The 25,102-nt window shown below is 37.1% G+C and overlaps 1 protein-coding gene across 3 annotated transcripts in view; it reads right to left on the bottom strand.

Moving 5' to 3' along the window:
• lamb2l (laminin, beta 2-like) overlaps nucleotides 1–24,531 on the bottom strand; it is a 37,466-nt gene extending 12,935 nt beyond the window's left edge. The window contains exons 1-15 of one of the 3 annotated variants that reach the window (XM_079587757.1): nucleotides 24,426–24,530; nucleotides 17,174–17,226; nucleotides 15,489–15,564; nucleotides 6,489–6,658; nucleotides 4,355–4,490; nucleotides 3,908–3,981; nucleotides 3,610–3,798; nucleotides 3,438–3,501; nucleotides 2,116–2,318; nucleotides 1,877–1,997; nucleotides 1,604–1,792; nucleotides 1,286–1,465; nucleotides 708–820; nucleotides 534–613; nucleotides 107–263 (exon numbers count right to left, since the gene is read on the bottom strand). In XM_079587757.1, the coding sequence (XP_079443883.1) occupies nucleotides 107–263; nucleotides 534–613; nucleotides 708–820; nucleotides 1,286–1,465; nucleotides 1,604–1,792; nucleotides 1,877–1,997; nucleotides 2,116–2,318; nucleotides 3,438–3,501; nucleotides 3,610–3,798; nucleotides 3,908–3,981; nucleotides 4,355–4,490; nucleotides 6,489–6,658; nucleotides 15,489–15,525 (1,713 nt within the window). In that variant the 5' untranslated portion in view covers nucleotides 15,526–15,564; nucleotides 17,174–17,226; nucleotides 24,426–24,530. Of the gene's footprint in view, nucleotides 1–106; nucleotides 264–533; nucleotides 614–707; nucleotides 821–1,285; nucleotides 1,466–1,603; nucleotides 1,793–1,876; nucleotides 1,998–2,115; nucleotides 2,319–3,437; nucleotides 3,502–3,609; nucleotides 3,799–3,907; nucleotides 3,982–4,354; nucleotides 4,491–4,583; nucleotides 5,026–6,488; nucleotides 6,659–15,488; nucleotides 15,565–17,173; nucleotides 17,227–24,425 lie in introns of those variants that run through there. The other 2 variants (XM_079587758.1, XM_079587759.1) reach the window with 2 other exon arrangements.
• Nucleotides 24,532–25,102: the final 571 nt, after the last annotated feature.

Raw genomic sequence — 25,102 nt, 5'->3', positions numbered from 1 at the left:
CCCTTATAATATGACATGAAGTTTAGGAGTTTAGTCTGCCAAAAGAAAACAACAACACAATGTTAAATGCCAGTGTTAGGTGCTTGTATGAATGAGCATTACTCACAGGAAGAGCGGGATCATCAGGGGAGTGACCTATAGCTCCCTCTGCTTCATATTTGTAATAATCCAGAGAAGCACAGAAAAACGCAGGCTGCACTTCAGAACACTTCCGACCAATCAGATGAGGCCGACAGTCACACTGACCGTTGTCCATCATGCATCTGAAGGTGACAGGGAAAAGAGTTTAGGCACAATTGTCATAGATATCTTCAAATCGAGGGCCACCTCGCAGTTCGGCACTTCCGTTTAGTTTAATTCTTTAAACAAATTAAAGAGTTTTAAATTCAGTACCAATGCTAATCAAATCCCAAAACAACGTTGGACTTTAATCTTGGTATATCAAAATTACACCCAGATACCAGACACTTCCTTATTGCTAATCGAGGGTAAATACACTCATTTAAATGCAATAACTGACATCAGTGACTCACTTGCTGCTGGTTGCACCACCAAAGTCACAGTCACAGGGTCTGCAACCTGCCAGATCATTACTGAGTCCCCAGTATTCAGGCTGTACACAAACAAAAATACATACAGGCATTAAAAATGTAAATAAATATTTAAAAGGAAGGTGATGGTTTATTGGTGAGAGAGAGAGCATGTACCAGGCACTGATTGCAGTAGCGACCAGTTACGTATCTTTTGCAGGAGCAGTCCCCGCTGATCTGATCACATGGGGCCCCCAGCATGGTGATGCCACGGGGGTCACAGTTACATGCTGCCAACAACATACACATACACGGAACACATGAATGTCACATACAGATGCCCCTAAAGTTATTTTCACACTTACTGTAAATATAGGGTAGGCAATGTTTTTCATAAACACTTTTTGATATACTGTTTGAAACTTTCTTCGCATCCTGATAGCAAACAATAATAGAAAAAATTACATATATCTTCTGTGGAAGTCTCAGGATCAAAAAATGTTCGTCCAATCATTGCATACGGTCCGAGTCTGCAGAATCTGCAGCAAGTCAGCAGTCTTTAAGTTGTTTACGTTCATTATTATTGTAATGTAATGTGCTTTGAGACATGAGGTAATTTAACACCAAGTGTCTTTCCATTAAACCAAGTAGAATTTATATTTAAGAAATATACCACAAATGTTTGATGAACTACACCTGTGTGAACTTGAGGAGAACAGACTTAAAAAATCCACTAAACGCATGCAAACACTTACGCTGGCATCCCAGTGTGTTGTCAAGACTGAGTCCATAGTGTCCCTCTTTGCAGTAGTCGCAGCGCTGACCCCTGACGTTCTGCTTACAGCGACACTGACCACCAATCATACCCAGATCCAGATCAGTATGACTGTCACAAACTCCTCCCTCTACAGAGCCCACGGGGTCACAGTCACAGGCTGCACACACACACACACACACACACACACACACACACACACGCACAGGAAACGACATGAACAACAGGTAGGAGAAACCATGCACAAAAAAGTCCCATGGAAAGGCTTTTTCTCAGCAGATTATCATGAACAACTTACAGACACATGCAGCCGGGTCTCTGATGTCTCTAGTTGGATCCTGATAGTAAAAATGTTTACAGGTCTCACAGTTGCGGCCCATGGTGTTGTGGAGACAGTTGTCACACACGCCTCCACTGGCGTTCCCAGTAGCCAGATACACCGCCATGTCAAAATGACACTGATTGGAGTGACCGTTACAGTTGCATTCTGGGAAAAAGTCACATATTAAGATTTTTTTGTTGACATTTTAATTGAGATTTTCTTGAACTTCTACATGCGTGTGTATCTTACCCCTGCAGGTGTGTGCGTTGTCAGTCTCGGCGGGCCTCCAGGGTGCATCATGGTAGAAATCTCTGCAGAGCTCACAGTTTAATCCCACAGTGTTGTGCTTACACACACAACGTCCATGAATCTGTCGGATCGAAAGTATCGGATATATAAATAGTGTGCTTCATTCACAATCCATCAATGTAAGAATAATAAATTGTTCTTTGAAATCAGAACTACAAATCAATCTGACAGGCACCCACCATGCCTGAATCCCTAGTGGTCACTCCAGGTACTGGTGCGCACTCCGACGCGTGACCGTAGCAGAAGCAGCTCCCACGCACAACCAGCTCATGCAGCGCATAGTAATATTTCTGCAGCACGTCAGGACGGCGGTCAAGCAGGTTATCGCCCAGAGTGTGCAGTTTAGTGAAGTTTATCCGTAAGTTAGTGATCCGCAACAAATCTGAGGGGAGATTGTGCAGCGGCTTTACTTGCACCGCTGTGACAACATAGTGTTGTGTGTGACAACATAGTGACAACACAGACAACATACTGTGAACAGGGTCCAAACTGAACACTCGCTACAGTCAATGTGAATTATTTACTTGATTACCTTTTACTCTCAAGGTAACCATTAATAATCCCATTGCAATAAAGACAAATATATATTTTTGAAGTAATAGTTAATATATATCCAGACAGTTTTTAATAGCAAAATAAAACCCAAAAGGGTGATCAGGATGAAGTGGAGGGGTCTTGTATCACCCTGAAGGGGTTTATTTTGCAAAAACAACTGACTGAATGTACATTATTCCACTTATTACACGGCTACTTGTCAAATAAGTAAACAAGATTACACTATATTTTAAGGAGACGTTGTTAGTGTAATTAAACAAATAAGTAGGCTACTGAGTAATATTATTTAAATACATGTAGCATACTACTTACTGTATGTTTAAAGTTAGGGTTAGTTGCTTGTAATTATGCATAATTTACTATTATTGCTATAGGAATTACACGTGAAGTATAACTAGGCCTACGAGTTAACAAAAGTTTTACTGTAAATAAAATGCGAAATATTGATTTGAGTTTAAATATTTTATTAGCTCATTAAACGCAAAGCTTCTGTGAAGAAAAACAGTTGCTAGAAAGCAGCTTTGAATCTGGACGAACGATCAAGTGGACATTTAAGAGATAATGTATCACTTATTACACAGCTTTTCACCACATAAATAATTATGGGGACATTAAATATTGATTTGAGAAGAAACCTTTTTTTTTTTAATCTTACCTGTTTGTCATCTTATAATTCATTACAGTCTACAAAACAATCATTCTAGCAAAAAGACGGAGATTTCAACAATATATGCATATTATTAGAAGTCCTCAGGTTTTATTACAGTATAGTCGATAACTGAGGTGCAAGACGGCACCTATTGACAGCGGTCATTATCAGGGAATAACTGACCGCAGAATGTCGCGACTGACAAGTATTTCAGCGAGCCGTGTAATAATAAAAAATAATCCACAAAACAGTTACATTGCACAAAAAAAAAAAATGGTTATACTGTACTGCACTAACCCTGAATGTCAAGACCGTATGGGTCTTTGACATGGATCGCAGGATCCAGCACTTTGTAGATGACCTAAAATAAAAATAATACAATCATATAGTGGGAACGCTGAATCCAAAAGTAACATTAAAACACAGACTGAAACACATCCATATTAAAGCACCATCAGCTCACACTCACCTCTCCCTCAGTGGACGGTTCAATGTCAGAGTAGCGCTCCTCACAGATGACCTCATCAATAAACCGAAGAGAGTGGGCAGGAACCCTGGGGAAAGTTTTGGTGCAGTTGTAGGCGAAGTAGCGATATGGCCTCCATGTACGGCCAAAATCTGAAGAACGCTCGATCATCATAGCAGCAGGTCGAAACGTCTGTGGAGATGCAAACAGAAGGTTACGGTTTAAAATGAGGAAGGCTTTTTAGCTGATGTAAAACTTGAAACTTGACGTGATACACTTGGAAATCCATTTATACACACACCTTAAACTTCATGATGAGATGCGTAAAGTGGAACTCTGCCTCAAGATTTAGTCGAATACTGACATTCTCCTCTCCTGCACACAAATGAACAAAAGAAAACCATTCATAAACTACAAGTATTCAATTGAATTCGTACATTTTGTTCCTTTTTCAATATAAACTATTGAGTGAAAACAAAAGCTTATTAAAAAAATGAACATGAATTGCATAACTTTTAGGTACCGGTAGTAGAATTACTTAGGGTTAGGATTTGGTTTAGGGTTAGTTACTTGTAATTATGCATAATTTACTGTTATTACTATAGTAGTACATATACAGTGTATGAATGAGTGAATTAATGGGTGAATGTGAGGCAATATGTAAAGCGCTTTGGTGGCCATGGGTCTGTTAAAGCGCTATATAAATGCAGTCCATTTACCATTTACCAAAAAACACATTCTCACACACCATTTACAGACTGCCACCAGGTGAGTTCTCCTCTGCGGTCGCTCTGGTAGATGACATTCTGCACCCTGTGGCTGTTTCTGCGATTATAGGCATCGTATGGCTCCTGAGAGTTACATATAAAGCACTTATCTGAATCCTGTTGAGAGACATATAGAGAAAGAAAAGAGTGAGAAGTAAAACAATGCACATTTTGCAAAAAACACTTAGCAACATCAGTGCCTCTCCACACCTTTTCTTCCAGGTACAGTTTCATTTGTAATGACTTAAACCCGCATGGCTGGCGGTTCAGGTAGCTGCCAAGACATACAAAAGAAATCTGGGTCATAGCCTGAGTAAAACGTTCCCTCGGAATAGGAGGGCGAGTTCCATGCCAACCTGGAAGCGGAGGGAGAGAGGGGAATGGGCCTCCTGGATTCAGGTCAGAACATGAGAGTTAGCGTGGATGAACGCCAGAGCACTTTGTCTAAGCTGAGTTGTTGTCATGGCCACCAAAACCTCCAGCAATGACCTGACCGAGAGAGACACGTGCATTTCTTCAGGACCCGTTAAAGGTCACAAGCAATGACCAGGAGAACCTCAGAATCTATTTCAGATCCTCACACGCTCTGCAGGAGACGGATATCAGCGCTTCTACAATATTGTGCTTACCACACACTAGACGCATGCTTACTGGGGTAGTTTTGAGTGTGAGCTGCCAACAATAGGATTAGCAGTGATCAACCGGATTATGAACTACAGGAATGCTATGCTAGGGCCCAGCAAAAAACACATTGTTAATTCTCTAGCATGACTTAGCACTGTGGATTCACACAGTTTAAGTGTATGGACTGAAATTGGGGTTAATAGAGATAAAAAATACTTACTGATAATTTACTAAGATGATCTTGTTTAAAAAAATTTTTTTTTTTACAAATGACTGCCTGCTTTATTTATTGATATGTGATAATTATACTGGATTTTTATTGAACTTTGATATGTCCTAAAGAGGGTTTTTTTACACTAAAATTATTAAATTACACTTTAGTTTACTGAGAAACATTTACACAATTTATTAAGGTTAAGATATTTATTTAAGTGAAAAATATAGTTTTAATATGTGGCCTTACAACATCTATCTATCTATCTATCTATCTATCTATCTATCTATCTATCTATCTATCTATCTATCTATCTATCTATCTATCTATCTATCTATCTATCTATCTATCTATCTATCTATCTATCTATCTATCTATCTATCTATCTATCTATCTATCTAGGCCTGAAAAAGGTAAACCATGGTAAACTACAATTCAAGGATCAAGTATCACAATTATTACTGTGATATTTAAATAATAACAAAGCAGTCAATTACTGTAAAGCTAGCTGTTATATTTGACACTCATGATGGATAAATGACAACACAAACGGAAATGTGGGGATCTCTGCAGACACCCTACTGACAGAGCGCTGACAGGTAACACCTGCGCTGAGGACAAAAAGGGTGTAACTCCTGGTCTAGGATGTATGGTGCCTCCAGGCAGTTAAACAGTTTCTGTCAATTTGATGCACCCAAACCACTTTAATGAGGGGTAAAAAAAAAAAAAAGAACCTAAAAGAACACAGAACATTTTAAATAGACATTCATACAACATTAAACAGTCAATGAAAATATATTTTATGAGGGCAGAAAAGAGTGCTTTATAGACACCTAAAGGAAAAGGGAGGAGTAGTGTTTCAGGATAAAAGAGGGAAAGCAAACAGAAGTAGATGTAAGAAATGAATACAAGATCTTTTAAATCACACACGTATCAAAGCCTTAGGCTGCAGATTTGACTTCTGTAAAAGAGGTGTGGCATAGTGAGCAGTACACGTGCAAGAGTCAAACATGTGCAACATCCTATAATATAACAAGTGTGCGAGTGTGTGGTAAGGTTTGCCTACATTTTGAGGATCAAATGTACCAAATGTAAAGAGTAGTAAAAAATGAAAGGGGCCCTGTGCACAAGCACATCTATCTTCATATGACAAATCATTTCCGTCAACACAAACTGCAGGGCAAGGCCATACATGCAGGAGTAGAACATATAGTGTACACAACATGAGATCATGTTTTTGTGTCTATATGAAAGAGAAAGTATGGTTCCGAAATTACCTGTAAATGACTGACAATGCAGTACAGCTCAGGCCCATCCAGGCCACAGGTGGAGGTGGCGGTCAGATTAATAGCTCGGCCAATCAGAAGGTTCCCTGTTGCCGGATAACAGCTCCCTTCCATGCAGCCATGTGGGGCTGAGGGGATCTCCTGAGCCACAGCTGGAAGAACTGGAGAGGACACAGACAGGAAGTGGAGGTCATTAACGTAACAGTGTATTCCATTTCACAGGCTCCCCAAACATTATAGTAGGGGATATCTGTACAATTTCACTTCGCTTGGCTTTTTTGTTTGTTTTGTTTCTTTGAAAGCCCATCATCGTAATAGATAACAGACAGCACAGTTGAGCAGAATGGGGTTTCAGGTATGATGAGGACACCATATACTCGGAATAACAGATATATAAATGTCAAATGAATTACACCAAGTAACATTAAGTAAGGGATAATGTATAGCGAGGTGGTTGTTATAGCGAATACAACCCCGACAGGCTGATGGGGACGCGAAGCGCAGGTTTAATTTAATTTGACACAAAATATTGATTTAAAAAAGGAGTTTATTGATTTAAAAACGATTTTATTGCTTCCGTTAAAGAACACCGTGTCCATGGCAACGCTCTGTTTTTCATGGCAACGGTGTGTTATACTTAGCAGCGGTGTGTTATCAAGAAATAACAGACCACATTCTACATTAGAATTTAACCAAGCCATGTAATAAAATATAATAATTAATTAAAGGGGTGGTTGATTATGATTTCACTTTTCTAACTTTAGTTTGTGCGTAATGTTGCTGTTTGAGCATACACAATATCTGCAAAAAGTTACAACGCTCAAAGTTCTAAGCAAAAATACTTTTTTTAAGAAATTGTTTTTTAAGGACCACAACAAACGACTGGTAGGGACTACACAAGCTTCCTCCCGGGTTAGCGACATCACCAACCCGAAAATTAACATAAACCCCGAAGGGCTGCATTTCATGCAAGTTTATTTTAGTCAAACTTCAAGTGATGCACTATGACTTGTGGGTAAATTTCCGTTTTCACTTCCTGTGAAAATATTTCTGATATACATATTCACCACACACACTGTTTGAAGTGCCTTTTGGACAAATCTCTATGATACATCCCTACGATATCCCATACACTCCACTTTTCTTTCCAAAACACCAGACAACAGCCAATGATTGGATGTTATCATGGCATTCAACAAGCACGGCTTCTTTTTGATGACCTCATGCGGCTCATGGTCCCACCCAGGCGGCAGTATCAAAGACTGAGGGTTTAGTTTCTCATTGAGTCAGGAAAAAAACTGGCTTTGTTCCACATGGTTACCTCTGCAAAGGTCTCAAAATGCACCGTGTTTGCCTTTCAAAATCCACAGTTCATTATAGGGTTATCTGACATTGTCAAATCCAGATGTGTGGGAGGTCTAACATGGATTTTGAACATTCACTTCCAACGTTGTGGTACTATCATTATATAAGACTAGCAAACCGCACCCTCAAACTATAAAATTGCAGAGATTTAGGTTTTCGCAGTTGGAGGATGGCAATAACCACGCAACCATACATCTTAATGTGAATGACCTCTTTATCATTGAGAGTCTCTTGGAAAGGAAGTGTCCTGGTCAATCTTTGGGCCCCTCTGTGCTACCATTTTTCACACATCACTGACTCGGAATAATAATACCATCATCTCAACAAAGAATAATGAGAGAATGAGTGCGAGTAAATGAAGCAACAAGACTAGACAGTGAAATTGATGGAGTGGACATCAGATAGCCTATGTGTGATGGGAAAGGACATTCAGAAAAACAGGATGACAGAAATATATTTCTGATGCTGATTCAGAAAGAAAATACTGCAAAGGAGATATTATAATTAGGGATGCAGGCTATATCGGCCATCATATCGATATCGGACGATATATAAGTTCATTTTAAATGTTACCGTTGTCTGCCTAATGAGAACATTAAAAAATCTGGCAGACATACAGTATTAAAGCCGATAAATAATGGATTATTTCCTTCAGCTGAGACACTTCAGATCCGCACTGTTTGCCATGATGGTTTTGAATTGGTTGAAATATGATTGGAATAACTTCAAACTAGAAAAATACCGTGCAACATGTGCAGCGCAAATCTTTCATATAGGTTACAGGAGAACATTATAATTGTGTGCTTTGGACATGGATTTTAATGGTGAGACTTTTGTTTTTGTATTCAGGCTCTCAAAAATTATATAAAATTTGGATTTAGATTTATTCTCCAATATATCGGTTATCGGCTTTCAAATATAAAGAATTATCGGTCATCGGTATCGACCATATATTGGTGCATCCCTAATTATAATTTAAGTATCATTTAATAAGTTTATCAGTATCAGACAATATATTTAATTGTGCATGTTTATTTCCTTTATTTTTATATTTATAGTAAATCATTTTAACCAATATCTAACACTCAAAGCAATTATTTAAAAACACTAATAATTTAATAACACTGTGATAATGTTGTGATGCCTAAATTTACTTGTAGCATTAAAATGTATTGTTTTTAATTTATCTAGACAAAACAGAGTAGAACTTTATTATAAATGTATCAATTCTCAGACATAACATGAAAATATTTTTTAGCTTACCAGTATCCAGAATAATATTGGTGCATATAGTAATTATTCTACTTACGTATAATTCGACTTCTATAACATTAAAATACACATATTATATTAAGTCAACTCAAATTTATTTGCATAACACTTTCACAATACACACCATTTCAAAACAGTTTTACAGAAATCATAATGTTAGTGTTATAATGTTCATATTTTAATATCTTCATGCCTTAGTTGGACTTAGCAGATAATAGAGCTGGACGATAATATGGTTTATATTTTGCAACGATGTAAACAATCAAGCAATTGAGATTTTCTATATAGTACATATCACTTTACTTGAGTATACTGTATGTATGCAAGTTGGATATACTATTTATCTTATATATTTATCCAATATTTTGTGTATATCAGTCATTCAATAACTCAACACTGTTCTTTGCACAAGAGAGACCTTTAAAAGTTCATAAAAATATTGAAATCGAAAGGTCGACCAATGAAAACAAGTGCCATGAATTCCATTTGATTGCATCAAGGTACTAAGCTAAAGTGTATCTGGTGTATGAGGGCACTGGAAAGTTTTATGGTTAACTCACATACTGTAAAAATTGAGAAATAAAGTTCCTGATCTTTGCAATGTGCAGGCAAGCGCGCGCGTGTGTGTGTGTATGGTTTATGTTAGTGTGTGAGAGGTGGGGATTCCCATGAAAAATGATTTGCAAATACCTTTCGGTCACATTCTCGCTAGTTTTCTAAGTAGACGGGGGTATTTCAAAGGCAATCTGTTGAGAGTTCAGCTTGCTAATTACAGGACGGGTGTTTGAGGAACTTTCAGAGTGCGGATCAGTCTTTACAGGCCACACGTACAAGAAAATACCTATATTCTCCAAAAAGAGTGTTTTGCCTTATGAGACCTTATGCTGCATCCCTCATAACAGATTCCTTGAGGTAAAGGATGCATTTAACACTTTTTCTACATGACTTCTCATGTTCTGACTAGCAAGGGCGAAAACGTAACTGTGAGAGTGTGTGTTTGGGGAGGCGAGGGGGTAGGCAAGAATAGGTCTTGACTTTGTTTTGGCATAGTCTGTTATTGAGTCTGCACGCATTCTTTTCTCTTCTTCAAAGTGTCAAAACAAATGTGTAAAAGACTGGTAGAGGAAGAGAGAGAAAGTGTCATCGCTAATAGAAAAATGGATGAAATTATGTACAAGCAGTGGATTATTCCATCCATTCAAGTCTTTCAGTAGACTAAATAACTATAATTAAACAATCATTTTACTCACAGTTCACAGTAGTCCAGTTTGTACTCACAAACAAATTTCAAGCTTATTAAAATAAAACTACATTTAAAAATCTGCTCTTTTAGGCTGAGGCTGCTTGTACCTGCATTGTTTTCAACACACATAACTGCATAAGCTATAACACACACTCTCTTTCACATGCCACATTTACAGCACACAGAGATACAAGATACAAGCGTTACAGAGGCAGATGTGCATCTACAAAGTGCAGATAATACAGGAATGCCAAGCCAGGAAAATGTCATTCATTAAGCGAAAAATTCCAGGTGTAAAAATATCTCACACGGGTCTTACAAAATGCCCATCAGTAGCTAAGGAATGGCATCTCGCACGACGACGACAAGCCGCCACATGTGCTGCACTGCCTGTCGCAATGAAGCTGAGACCACCAGCATTTATAAACTATATGATTGTTCTTATAATACCTGAGGCACAACATGTTGGTACAATTGAGGTAATCGGCTGATATTAGATTTTTTTTCATTTACCGTTTATGTATCAGTTAGTATTTATTTCTGCATGCTCATTTCCTCTATTTTTACATTTAGATCACCTTTGCTATCATCGGACGCTCAATTAAAAGTTCATCTTTAAAATATACATAATTGAATAACTAAATGTAAAATGTAAAAATGTTAAATGTAATCTTTTGCAAATCTCAAAACGAATATCATTTTTCATACTGTAGTGTACATTTTAATGTTATGATGCCCAAATTCACTTGTAGCATTTAAAATGACTGATTTTAGTTTGTGTTTTATTTTTAAATCTATTTAGACAAAATTGAGCAGAAACTAATTGGCCATTTATCGGTTACCATCCATAGCATGAAAATAATGATCAGATTATTGCAGCTAGTGTACCCTTAGATTCATATGTTTTACAGTCAACAATTTCTTGCTATGTCACTTGCTTATTTAATAAACTGGATGATAAGAGCATTGGCTCCTAAGCCTAAGTACCACTGAGGGCAGAGGTTGGAATATGGAAATAAACATGGAACTGATTAAATTTCTTCTCTATATATGCGAGTGAACTGGCTTCTCGGACAAGAAAACATGTAGGGCGGGACTTGATTTTGTCCATGGGGAATTGATAGGATCGTTGGTTCATTATGGTGTACAAAATACGGCAAAATACAAAAAAACTTATTGCAGAATACAGCAATACACACAAAATCACATACATATACGATCAAAGCATTTAAACACGTCATCAAATAAATGTCACTGCAAGGGGGTGAAAAGTTATTTTATTTATAATTAAATATTATATTAATAATGTGGACAGATAAATATTTTTTAATAACTCTTTTATTATATATTTTTTTAAATGCAATATTCTGTTTAAACAACAAACAAACAAAAAAACAAGATTTGTCCATTTTGATTTCACTGATTTAAGAATAAAAAGTAAGCTAGCATACAATGCACTGTCAAACCCTGAACTGGAATGTGAAAAATCAGATAGTGAACCTACAGGCACAGACAAAGCAAGGCAGTCATTGTTGTTTGACGTTAAACAATCACAATCTAACACAGATCATAACTAGAATGTTCCTCCACAGATAATACTGATAAAACTGATGGTACAATAGAGTGCTTATGAAGTATGAGGTATAAGCAATGCACCCCAAATCTGGCAGACCTAATAGATTTAGTCTACATGACGTTCCAAAACAGAACAGAGTTCACAAAGTACACATGCCCTAAGACACATAGAGACATTCCATTACAGTGGCACATGCTCACACACCTTGGTCATATTCCTTGTACAATCATTAACACACAGTCTTACTGACCCACATTGAGTAAAGAAAGTACAATGGGCACAGAGCCCACAGCTCCAGATAATGAACTTGTGCTTGTGCCAGAATTACTGTACAACATGTTATCGGTGATGATTAGCATTTGAATTCTTGGTAAAGCGTGGACAAACTTATTAACAGAGTGCTGTGCTTCACTTTAAAACATGCACAACACATATTCATTTATTTATTTGAATTATAGGCCTAGCTGTAGTGATTTGATAATCACACTAGGCCAAATAGCAAGTTAATTTTTAATTTGATTAAACATGCAGGCTAACTCAGGCGTCCCATTATTGTGAATAGAATATTATAATGTCAGTCGAAATGCCATTGTCTATGTTTTATAAAACATTTAAACTGCTGTGTAATCGTCTAAATTAAACACTAAAAAAAGAGATCTTAAAGTAAACACAATGGAAATTAATGACTGAAGTTAACTCCTTTATAAGAACCTACTGGAAGCTTGTTTAACACCCCTTCATCAAACCAGGCTTTCCAGCCACTACTTAAAATATCTTTTAAAAAGCCACATTTAGAAATCACACACCTGAGATTGTTCATTTCCACAATATTCCTCTCATGCTCCAAATTCTGCATGAACCTTTAAACACAGCTTTCTGATCCACAGAAAGGCATCAACATTTAAAAAAAGGCAAATAATACCTTCATAACTCACACTTAACAGAACATCAGAGGGCCTTGGCTAATGCAATTCATTCTAATGTCTTATGTTAGCATGTGTTGCTAAGCTAAGAAGTCAATTAAAAGCTAGAACTAAGTTCCTGGAACTGTCCGGTGCGAAAGCCCCTATTTATTGCTACCTCAAAATTAAACTAAAATTAGGTACCCTTGCATTTTGGGGGGATTTTTCCCCCTTTAAAGGAATGGGAACGAATTAGGCCTCAAGCTGGCCCTGTGTCTGAATATTTATTCCCTTTCCCTACTACATAGTAGGCTAAAAACAGTATGAAAAATGTGCAACACAGGCTCATTGAAAAAAACCATCCTGTGGAAACATTTTTGCAAAACGCAAAATACGTACCAATACGTACACATCACTGCAGTTTTTAAAAGAAATGAACACTAGAGGCAGTAAAACAGCAAGCACTTTTAATCGTTTTCACACACAATTATGATTACAGGGGAAGATTATGGATTAATAAAGACTTGTTTTCACGCTGCTCCTTGCACAATTATGTTATGACCTTAAAACTCTTTTTACCATAGTGCATGATTTGTAAACGAATGACGCATTTGCATTTGTTAACACTATCGGGTAGGTTTAGGGCAGTTGTAGTGCCATAATCTTTTAGCGACACTCAGCATTTGAGTTCAAAACTGCGGTCATATACAAACTCCGACGTAATAAAACGTTGCCATATTCACGTTCATCTGTTCCAGAAAAAAACTAAACACGCTTTTAGCGCCACTTACATTTCACATTCAAAAATGTTGCCACAGGTATGCTACATTCTACAACTTGCTACATCCGTCGAGACATCTGATGGACACTTACTATCTATGAGGAGGCCACGGTAGAGGAGTTGTGAATGACAGTGAAACGAGTCACATGACAATGACAACATGAGTATGTTCTGATTATATTCACATTCATACTATATAGAACATAGCCTAAATAGACAGTATACAATTTCAGAGGCAACTCGGTTCTTGATCTGGGGTCGCAGATACCCCATATTTCGGAGTGCGGCGCACAAGGCTATAGCTCTAACTAAAGCAGCATCATTTTGCTGACTACTGTTCAGAACAGTCTTCGCATTAGGAGTGACCCTACAGTATGATGTCTAAACATGCCATCTAGGTAGGCAGCTCACTCGGGTTTGGAACAGAGCCAGTGTTGCAGTGTTTTTCCATTTCCAGTCCATTTTTCCAGACATTTAATCTTTTAAGTGTAGTATTCAACAGGGGATATACATTTAATGACTAGTGATTGAGCATATAAGGATCCTGATAAAATAATAAATGACGCACTGTCCTACAATGAGAATAATAGGCCAAAATTAGTGTGTTGATCCCCCTCTACCCCACATGTCAAAACTAATGGCCATCCTCAGCACTGTTCTCATTCCATCCTCAGTGAAGCACCCTCACTATTGAAATCCTGCTCCCCACTCTTATTCTCCACTTCACTCCCTCTTGTTCTGTTTGTCTCTCTCTCTCTCTTGATTCAATACATATTATATATAGCAGAGAGTGAAAATGACTGGCACCTGCATCCCAAGCATGAGCACCACGACTACAAGTTTCAAAAGTATGTTTACTAACTGTTAGCCCATCAAACTACAGCAGAAAAAGCATTGGAATGCAAAAATGTTTATGAATTTGCCCCATGTATCTGTTTGTATGTTTTTCTGGTCGTTAAATATCGACAGAAATTTTCCTTGCCTTGTTTAGCAGAGTTTGTCGCAGGTGTGCGGTTTCCTCTCCATAATGCATAGACCTTTCATTATGAAACACAAAGAAGCAAGGAAAAGCAAACACAATGCCTCTGATTGCTGCTCTTCAGAGAGAGAAAGGCCAGGCACTGATGCTAAAGAAGAGAGAGGGGTAACAGGTTGGTCATGTTTTCGTTTGCTTAAGTCTAGATTGTTTTGTTGAAAAGGGCTCTCGTGGGAGCTACCGTGAAAGACCTCATGGGTGGGGGTCTGTGTGTTTGAACTTCACTTTATTTAAGAAGCTTATCCCCTGCTCACTACTGGAGAGACAGACTTTAATAATGACATGGGATTGAATGTGTTGTCATCAGTCATGACAGTTTTGATCCCAGCTTTAAGGGATAGTTCACCTGACATCATTTACTCACCATCAGGTTGTTCCAAACCTGTATGTTTTTCTTTCTTCTGCTGAACACAGAAAATCATATTTTGAAGAATTTGGGTAGCCAAAGAATGACGGTAGCCATTGACTTCTCTAGTATTTTGGTAGCACTACAGTATATAGTCCTGTTTCGCATATGTACATATTAATATATTTATTGATTCCAATAACTGGGTAATAACACGGTACTAATCCTGAACCAACCCCTAAACCTAATCTTTACTAATACTATTCAGTACATTGAAAGTGCACATACTGTAAAATAAAGTGCAACCGTATTTCACAAAACATACAAGTTTGGAACAACCTGAGGGCGTGTAAATGATGACAGAATTTACATTTTTGTGTGAATTATCACATCTGATGTCTGCATGGTAAAGAAATGACCACCATACTCTAGTTTATCTAGAAATCAGTTCTATTTAATCTTTGACTTACCCAGAAGCAGAACACTGAAATATTTGGCCATCATCATGGGCTATCAAACGAACACGGGTAGCTGCTTTCCAGGGGCCTGAAATGCAAAGAAAAACAAGAAAAAGATTGTTCAGCAGCTTACAAACAAAATGTAGAATCAGTTGCTAAAGATATTCATACAATGCATTCACAAGACATTTAAATTATTCATAAATGATTCATAAAAACAGCATCTGAACGTGAAACATACATTCTTTGAATTAAATATAGTAATATGGTGGATTTGTTTTAGTGTCTCCCCCCTTCAAAGCTTTGATATTTAATGGTTATCATTTTCACAGTATTTAATTTAAACTTAATTGGACAGAAACAATTACTAATATTATTTAAAATGATCTTTAATGGTTCCATACTGTATACTAAATTTAAGTATTTGTTTGCATTAACTTCACAAAAAATTTTATAATAATTAACGCACTTAACCAGAATTCAAGGTCAGTGCAGCAATTTAATTAAGAATAGACTATTGACAGTCATAAAGCATGAACTGCAGTATACCAGTGTTTCAAGGGGGATAGCTTAAAATTATTTAAAATTAATATATTATTATTTATATAATTAATATTTATATTATGGTTAACATAGTAAAAAAAAAATATATAAAGCATACAATCAAGTTGTATAATCAATATTTTGATTATATATTTTTGACAATATTTTTCATTCAATAACATACAAAATAAACTAATTATATAAATAATTGTATTCTCCACTCCCCATTTCTTTTAATAATATTATACAAATAATATAATAAAACATAATATATCTGTATTTATATATTTTCTAAAGTTATATTTTGGGGGCTTTTATGCCTTTATTTAGATAAGAGGACAGGAGGACAGACAGAAAATCAGGGGAATTGGACAGGGACTCGGGTCTCCCGAAGCGCAAAAGCACCATATGTCAGAGCACTTGCCCATTCAGCTATTTGTCTCCGTTGTATTTATATAATTTTGAATATATTAGCGCACTAGCCATTTCACCAAATTAATATTAAAGATTCAAAGTGAGGTAAACATGAGGAGGTGAGAGTGAAGCCATGCAGTTTTTGTCTGGTGGGACCATGAGTGTGAGCTCAAGTGAGGAGCGTCGGGCCCCCGGCTTCAGGCTCTTCAGTGTGCTGGTGAGAGGAGTGACAGGTCAGCTACACAACACAATGCCACAGTCTCAGTTTCCCACACAGCTTCCACTCCATATTTCACTGCCACTAAATCCTCTCACACTCACAAACCGTTTCACTGCATCAGTCAATAAACACATATGCAGAAAAACATGCACAGAAATCCATAAAAATAATTTTATGCTAACTTAAAACCAGCTATAAGAACTATAATTCTATGATTTTAAACCCCTTAAAAAATTATAAAATTAAAGAATTTACTGTTATACGGGCCATTAAATCAGTCTAGACAATAATAGGACAGTATGATGCCTCATAGATAAATAAGAGATAAAAAAAACAGTCAGATCAAAGAAGAAGGACAAAAAAACAGATAAAGTGAATGCAGGATTTACATAACTGGCAGGCAAGACAACAGATAAAGCCAGCATCACCTGCATCTGTGTAGACCAACCAAAGCACAGAGACTCTCATTCTTTATCTAAAGCCATATGTAAAATACAAGGAATATATATTACTCACGCACCCACACAAGTTGATAAATATCCTCTGGACAGGGAAGGCTCTGAGAAAGGCTCCCTTGGAGGCACAAAAAGAGTAAGATTAGTTGTGTGTGTGAGACTTAGGGTGTGTAGGGGAAAAAAAGTGAATGTGTAAAGTTAAGCACAAAAAAAAAAACCTTTATAGGCACAACTGGCCTTTCCGGAAAAAAAAAGAAAGAAAGAAGGAATGGCTTGAGCCAATCAGAGTGGACTGAAAACGGTCCCCCCGCCCTCAGCGCAGCAATGGGGTGAATGGAGAGTGATTCTTATTCAAATGCAGCTGTCACTCTGAAAGCCACTGTTTGAAAGAGGGAGCCGGTCTCCAGGCTGACGGAATGCACTGAACCATTCTTTAGGGGGGCGTTGAGCTGGTTAAGGGGTACAGAGGGGAGGGCAGTGATGCTTTGGCTTTCTCTGACCACACACACCCTCTTCCCTTCCAATACAACATTCAGTCTGAACTCACAGAAGGAAAAACTTGAAAGAGATGCTGAGCTGACCTGAAGATGTTATAGAGCAAGTGAACATAATACCAGCGAATCTCCTTGAATGAGTTTTTAACTTATTTAAAATTATAAATAAAAAGCAGTCATTACCCACTATGAACATTCCTGATCACCGTAAGATTTTTTTGTTGTTTTACTGTTAACAACAATAAAGATTTGTTCTTCTGGCCCATCTATCTGTATCTATAAATCTATCCATCCCTCCATCCATCCATTCGGACCACTAAGATTTTTTACTTAATTCATATATATATAAAAATAAATTAGCAAGCCCATTTATATATATATATATATATATATATATATATATATATATATCTTGGTGAATACACTAAACAGTGGTCAATACACTAAATTCTGAATCAAATGTTTACGTCGCTAACACAAATGAAATATTAAAGAAATCAATATTAATGTATAACACATTAAAACACTCCTTACACATTTGCACAGTAAATAAAGAGACTGAATTGGCACTGGTCTTGTTCAATCGGCTGCCAGCATATATGAGATACTCTATCATGTAGAGCACGCACACAGCTTTTAAGACAGCAGCTAAATGACTTCATCTGCAAACATCAGCAGAGTGAAGGCCAACCTGACCACATGAAGACAAAGACTACAAATTTGCACTCACACTGCGGATGAGTGACTCATGAACAAGTGCCGATGGGTGTGAAATGTGACATGTGAGAGTGGAATGCCACCTCACCATCTCAATTGCTTTGTTATGATGGTCATCGGTAACTTATTGAAAATCAAAATGTCTGTTAATTAATTATTTATGTTGTACTGAAGTAAATAATTCGACACCAATATTACCTGAATGAACTGAAGTATTTGACTGTTTTCTCACTCCTTATGTGGTCATATAGATTCTATTCTTCTATTCTTCTATTAAAACATATAGATATATGCTGCTAAGGGCTCCTCTGTCAGATAAAAGCCCTCATGAGACTGAACAAGGCAGGTATGACATACTTCTGATATCTCAGTCTATGAGTTCTACTATCTACTGGTAGGGTTTAAGAGAGATTTAACCTGGGAATAGAGTAGATAAATCACCTAAGCTATATATTTGCTAGCCTACAGCCATGAAATGTTACAGCAGAACTGAATCAATTACTGAGTTAAACTGAAATTGAGTGTAACTCCTGGGCTAATATGACAGAACTGATAAACAATGTAACATCTAAACCTCTTGAGATAAAACTGAAATTGAACCCTTTGGCATGTACGATCACACCGGGGTGATTAGAACAATCAGTGCATCACGTGATCAACTGCTAAATTCAAACGTGCTTTCGCGCTTTGGCTGGCTCTGAGCCAGCGACGGACGTGCTCAGCGCTTGTCTTATATCACAAGTATTCAGTGTTTTCAACCACATAAATGTTTATTTTAGGTTTCAGATATTTAATTAGAATACTATACCACAATGCCACTGTACAGCCGGCTGAGATGAAATCAGCTCAAAAGACCTTGAGCTTTGGCCTTGTGGTTCACAATCTTCAAAAAGTCAAATAATCCATAAGAACACGCCTGCTATACGTATATAATCACATTTCTGTAAGAAGGATATTGATTCTTAATGCAGAACAGCACGCTCTGGCTCCTGTACCTGGTTTTTAAAACCATTTATTACCAAGGTTAATCTCTAACCAGACAACCTGAGTGCTCTCACGTGAGCTTACTCCCTCTGGCCTCTGGCTTTTCCGGAGTAAGACCAAACAGTAGCCAAATGTAAACTTAAAACCTGTGCTCACCTTCAGATTCAGTCACAGATCAGGATGCACATCCCAGAATATATTCCAGTTTGGATTTAGCCTTTGCAATGTTTTCAGACGACTTTTCAATTGCAACTATTTCTGATGGCGGCAGCTTTGGATAGACATAAAAACTTTCAAATATTATCCTAATATTGAAATAGTATCTTTATATTGTAATAATTATGAGGAGTGCATTGTGAAAAGCGCATTAAATAAACTTGATTTGAATGCTAATCGAATAATCATCATACATTATCACTAACTGAGTAACTTTGGCATATGAAATGTTACATTTGGTTATCACACAGGCAGTCAAGGAAACTGAAAGTTCTTGTAGCTTGAAACTCATATTTTTCCCATAAACACAATGCAAAAGCTACTCTTTCTCATACAACAAAAAAGCACGCTAAGAATCACCCATCAGTCTCCCTGACAGGGTTTAATGTATTATCGCAACAATCACATCAGTGTTGGCTAAGTATAAGAGGGAATCATTGGAAGACTGTGCAAATACCTGAGAAGGTCTTCTAGTGCCATAGAAAACAAAGCTATTCATGACTTAATCAACTTTATCTAAACAGACTAGCTTCAGGGGACAATAAAAGTTCCATTGAAAAAATACAGAAGCTTATTATTAATTATGCATATTAATTATGTTCGTGTTATCCATTAATCAATACATTCCAGAAAACGGAGATCCCATATGCACACAAAGCTGTGCCTTCGTGTAAAAATCTAGCCGTACGTTTCTTTCATTTCGTGCGTGCAGGATGACGAGAAACCTGAGGCCTCATCAGGGTTCTGAGCAGATACTCTATGTTCATGATCAAAGAACCAATTACATGTTAAAGAATTCCTCATGTTGAACTTGATGATCACCTTTGAACTTCCAGGGAATGAGAGATTGAGAAAAAGACCAGGTCTTCCTCAGAGGGTCATTACAAAATGTTCAGTAGAGTGACAAGTGATGTTGCGGAACTATACAATTCCCAGCATTCTTGTCAGAATGCCAGAGAGAGCTACATTACTCCCCACGCAGGATGAGACGATTCACAAAGGCCCTGACACATTTCATTTCAACATGTAAGATATATAAAGTCATGATATTTCCATGAACCATCAACATGTCTGATCGATGATAGGGTATAGTTGAAATGGTAACATTTTAGTTTGGGGACCAATTCTCACTATTAACTACCGGTAATTGCTTATTAGCTTGCGTATTATTAACATATTGGCTGTTTATTATCACTTATAAAGCACATATTAATCCTTTATTCTGCATGACCATATTGTACATCCCTTAATCCTAACCAATACCTAAACTTAACCACTACAACAACTACCATACTAAATATTAATTAAGCAGTGAATTAGGAGTTTATTGAGGCAAAAGTCACAGTTAATAATGAATGTGTTCCCTAAACCATTGAAACCAATACACGATTTTCTATATTAAAATTTCAAGTATTTTTCAATTAAGTAAACATTACTATTTACCAAAAAATAATAATTTGTAAATATTTGTAATTATTTGTAATTGCAGTTAATTGTTCATGTTTGGTTTTAGAGGGCTTAGAAGAATTACATTGGTTGCTGAATTGAGTTGTTTGTTTTTAGGACATGGTACCAAATAACTGTACTTTTTTTCACTACAACATGCTATGCAACAGATGGCGATGGCTACACATTCATATATGCGCTTGTAATGGCATTGTGGCTCATAGCAATTCACTATAAAAACACCAAAACACACCAGAGAGAAATTCTGTTGCCAATTATGCCTCAAATGAACAGGATTTTAGATCCATCATCATTTCATCATGTCTGACAGTTAAGAATACCTCAACTGACTGATGAGACTGCTCAATTGATGCTTCAAAAACGTGAAATTCCCAAGCAATCACAGGACTGACGTTTTAAATAAGGCTCCAGAGAGAATGAACGGCCAGCGGAGCTATCATGAGAGACAGATACGCAGAATATATTTTGACAGCTTTTCCTACATCGAGTGATTATTGCAGAGGCTTCAGACGTAATCTAGCATTTCCAAAACATGTGTTTAAACTAATCTCAAGAGTATCTGTGTTTAGTATAGGGAGGATGTGCAGGTGGGCATTGCTAGTCACAACTACAGTAGGTCTAATAACTGGAGATAGCTATTCGTTAACATTCATATTCATTTCAATTGCTAGACCAGGGTTACCAGCATTTACCAGTTAACATGGTCTGAAGAACCTGAAGCCCTCTTTGAGGTCTAGGACTCGTGGAACTGTTTAACAGTTTACTGTCACCCACGGCAATGAGGCTAAAGGTCAAAAGAAAGCCGATTAAAGCTATACTCAGAAAAAGGGATCATTTCCCATGCTTTATGACTCTGTGCCTTGATTTGCCCTGTGTCTGACTGTCAGCTCACACTCCTTAAAGAGTTAGTTCACCCAAAAATGAACATTCTTCCATTAATTACTCATGTCATTCTAAACACATTAGACATAAGACTTTCTATGGAGCTCTCAGATTCCATCAAAAAGATCTTAATTTCTGTTCCAAAGATGAATGAATCAATGAATGAGGCATTTATTGCCTGTTCCTCAGTTTTGATCATTTGAGTGCTTGGTTTTGAGTATTTCATGCTCCTACTTCTACAATCATTGCGACAGTCTACAAACCCCCTAAGACTAAGTAACATGCAGTCTTTATGGTAAATAAAAATACTTGAGCGTATTGTTGCCTCTCATTTAACCATCTCACGATTAATAACCTTTTTGAACCACTTCAGTTAGGTTTCCATAAATGTCACTGTACTGAGACGGCCCTGGCCACTAATGTTTTGTTGATGGCTTCTGACTCTGGTGCAACATCTATTCTCATTCTTCTAGATTTAAGAGCCGCTTTTGACACTGCTGATCACAGTCTATTGCTCACACACCTTGAGAGAGTGTCTGCTGTGTCGGGGACCGTTTGGAAGTGGTTTAGATCTTATTTTGCTGACCGTTCCCAGTTCATCTCAATGGGTGACCATAGGTCTGAGATCAGCTCTGTTCTCACTGGTGTTCCTCAAGGGTCACTTTTAGCCGGAGTTTCTAAATCTACACGCTACAACATGTACAAAATTCTGCTGCCAGGATCTGGTCCAGAATATCCAACCATATCCTTCCGGTTTTGGAATCTTTGCATTGGATCCCAGTCAGGTTCCGAGTCGATTTCAAGATTATGAGTCGATTTCAAGATTATGATGCTCACATACAAATCTTTGCACGGCCGGGCTCCAAATTATCTAGCAGAACTGTTACTATACCCCTACACTCCTAATCGCAGATTGCGCTCCTTACAAGTGAGCATGCTGGTTTTTCCTAAAACTCGCTTAAAGTCTATGGGTGACAGGGCTTTTTCTTTCTATACACCTGTCCTTTGGAATTTTCTGCCTCTTGAATTTAGGGAAGCTCAGACTTATGCCATTTTTAAAGGTCAACTTAAGACATTGCATTTACCTGTTGATGTGTTTTTTGTTGTTGCTTTAAACAATTGTTTATTGTATGTACAGGGCTTTGAGAAGCTGCTTTTAAAGGCGCTTTATAAAATAAAGGTTATTATTATTATTATATAGTGCTTCGCTTTACAATCACATCAGGGGTCTCTCCTACATTGATGAAGAATGAAAGTCTTTTTGGTTCGGAAAGAAATGAGGGTAAGCAATTAATGACAGATTTTTTTTTTTTTTTTTTTTGTGAACTAATTAATTAAGATTAATTTATAAAGACTATAAAGCAATACTTTAACAAATTATGCCTGTCCAAGAAATTCTGTAATCACCATCAGAGCATATGCACATTAGAAAGCTCTGACAAATGAAATGTGACACACTGCAAAAGAACAAAAACATGCAGAACTTTGGGAATGTAGGAGCGCGTAAATAATAAGTATTTACTGATACAGACAAATCACTTCAAGGTCAATACCATACTGATGTGTCTGAGGTCTCAGTGGTTTCTAAACTTTTAGAATGAAAATGAAAGAATCACATTCACTGCATAATTATAAGACATCACATTTATTAACTCCAATAATACTGCTGACTTAACAAGCAAATGACAGCTGTCACGCAGTGACAAACACATTCTGTGAAAAGATTAAATAGAACACTTGAGAAGTTAAAGGGACAGTTCAACCAAAAAAGAATTCTGTCATCATTTTCAGAACACAAAATAAGAAATTTTCAAATGTTGGTGACCAAATGTTTTAGTGACTTCCATTATATGGACAAACAAACAAATAAACAAACAAACATTTTTTTTTACATATCTCCTTTTATGTTCAACAGAAGAGGAAACTCATACAGGTTTGGAAATGACACAAGGGCAATTAGACCTAAATCAGAATTTTCTTTTTATTTTCTTTTTTTTGTGAACTATCCTTTTAAGGAAAAAAGTGATTTGAGCTCTTCTTACATTCAGAAGAAAGTGTGGAGGAAAATGTTTGGCAACATGTAAGGTCTCTATAGGTGATAAGCTGAAGATTTCACCCTCTTCCCAAGAGTGCAAGGGTAGGATTCTGTTTACAGTTTAACCCTATATTATAATCAATGCACTCTGATACTTCATGAAATGTTTGGAAACCAATTAGAAACCAAAATTCAACTTGACCACATGCATCAAATTTCCTTTTGCAGAATGTTACTGAGGTCTTAGAGACCCAAAATATTATACACGTTTAAATGCTTTTTAGTAAGTATAAAGATATCTCAGTGACAGGACATGAAACGTTTATTAGTAAACCAAAGAAACTAAAGAAAATGTGCATAGCCTACTTGAAATGAAAAGTTCATATATATGGGACTGCCCAGTTTCGACATGAGTTTCGTTTGGCTGCAACCTTTAAACGTTTTAAAATAAGATTATAAAATGTAAAAGTGTCAGTAAATCAATTAAAGTACAAAGTTAGACAGGATATCTTTAACTCTTACCTGTGGATTGACTCTTATTCGCAGCAGCGATCCTTTCGCGTGCTGCGCGTCCACCTGTTCACATGCACAGTTCAGTGCTGAAGGAGGAGCCCACGCGGGTTTTCCCTCGCTCTCGATTATAAACAGGTAAGAGTGTTTGACATGGCGACGTCATGGCTTGTTTTAAATAATCCTCAAATGAACAGTTTAACGTATACACCCATTTGCTAACCCTCACCCCAACCCAAATTTAGGGTGGCGTGTTTTGGTCCGAAATAAAGAGGCGAAGTATTCCTAATCCACGTTCATGTTCCACATCTATTTGACATTTAAACGGTTTCCACGTTTGAGTATTGTCATTTTCTTTATCAACAAACGATATTCAGCAGCCTACACCTCAAGTTTGTTGAGATGACTTAGGCTATTTATTCGCTGATCATTTCATGTTTCATGTCTCCTTTTTATTTTTGTTCTTTATAATTCGGAAATGATCAAAGGGGATAATGTCCAAGGAGGGAATTGTTTAATTTCCCAATCCAATTTCCACTAGATTGATGCCTTCAGGCAGTTCGCACCTGTATTTGTTAGCAGGTATCCCTGTGTTGCACAGTGACTGTTGCTTTAGAATGATTTATGCAATTACATCGTTTGTCAATTTAATAATCAAGTATTTTGTGCTGTAGGTTTTGTTGTTGTTG

Source organism: Phoxinus phoxinus (genome assembly GCF_949152265.1).
Source record: "Phoxinus phoxinus genome assembly, chromosome: 18".
Taxonomy (NCBI): domain Eukaryota; kingdom Metazoa; phylum Chordata; class Actinopteri; order Cypriniformes; family Leuciscidae; genus Phoxinus; species Phoxinus phoxinus.
This window is presented reverse-complemented; position numbering and strand designations above follow the sequence as displayed.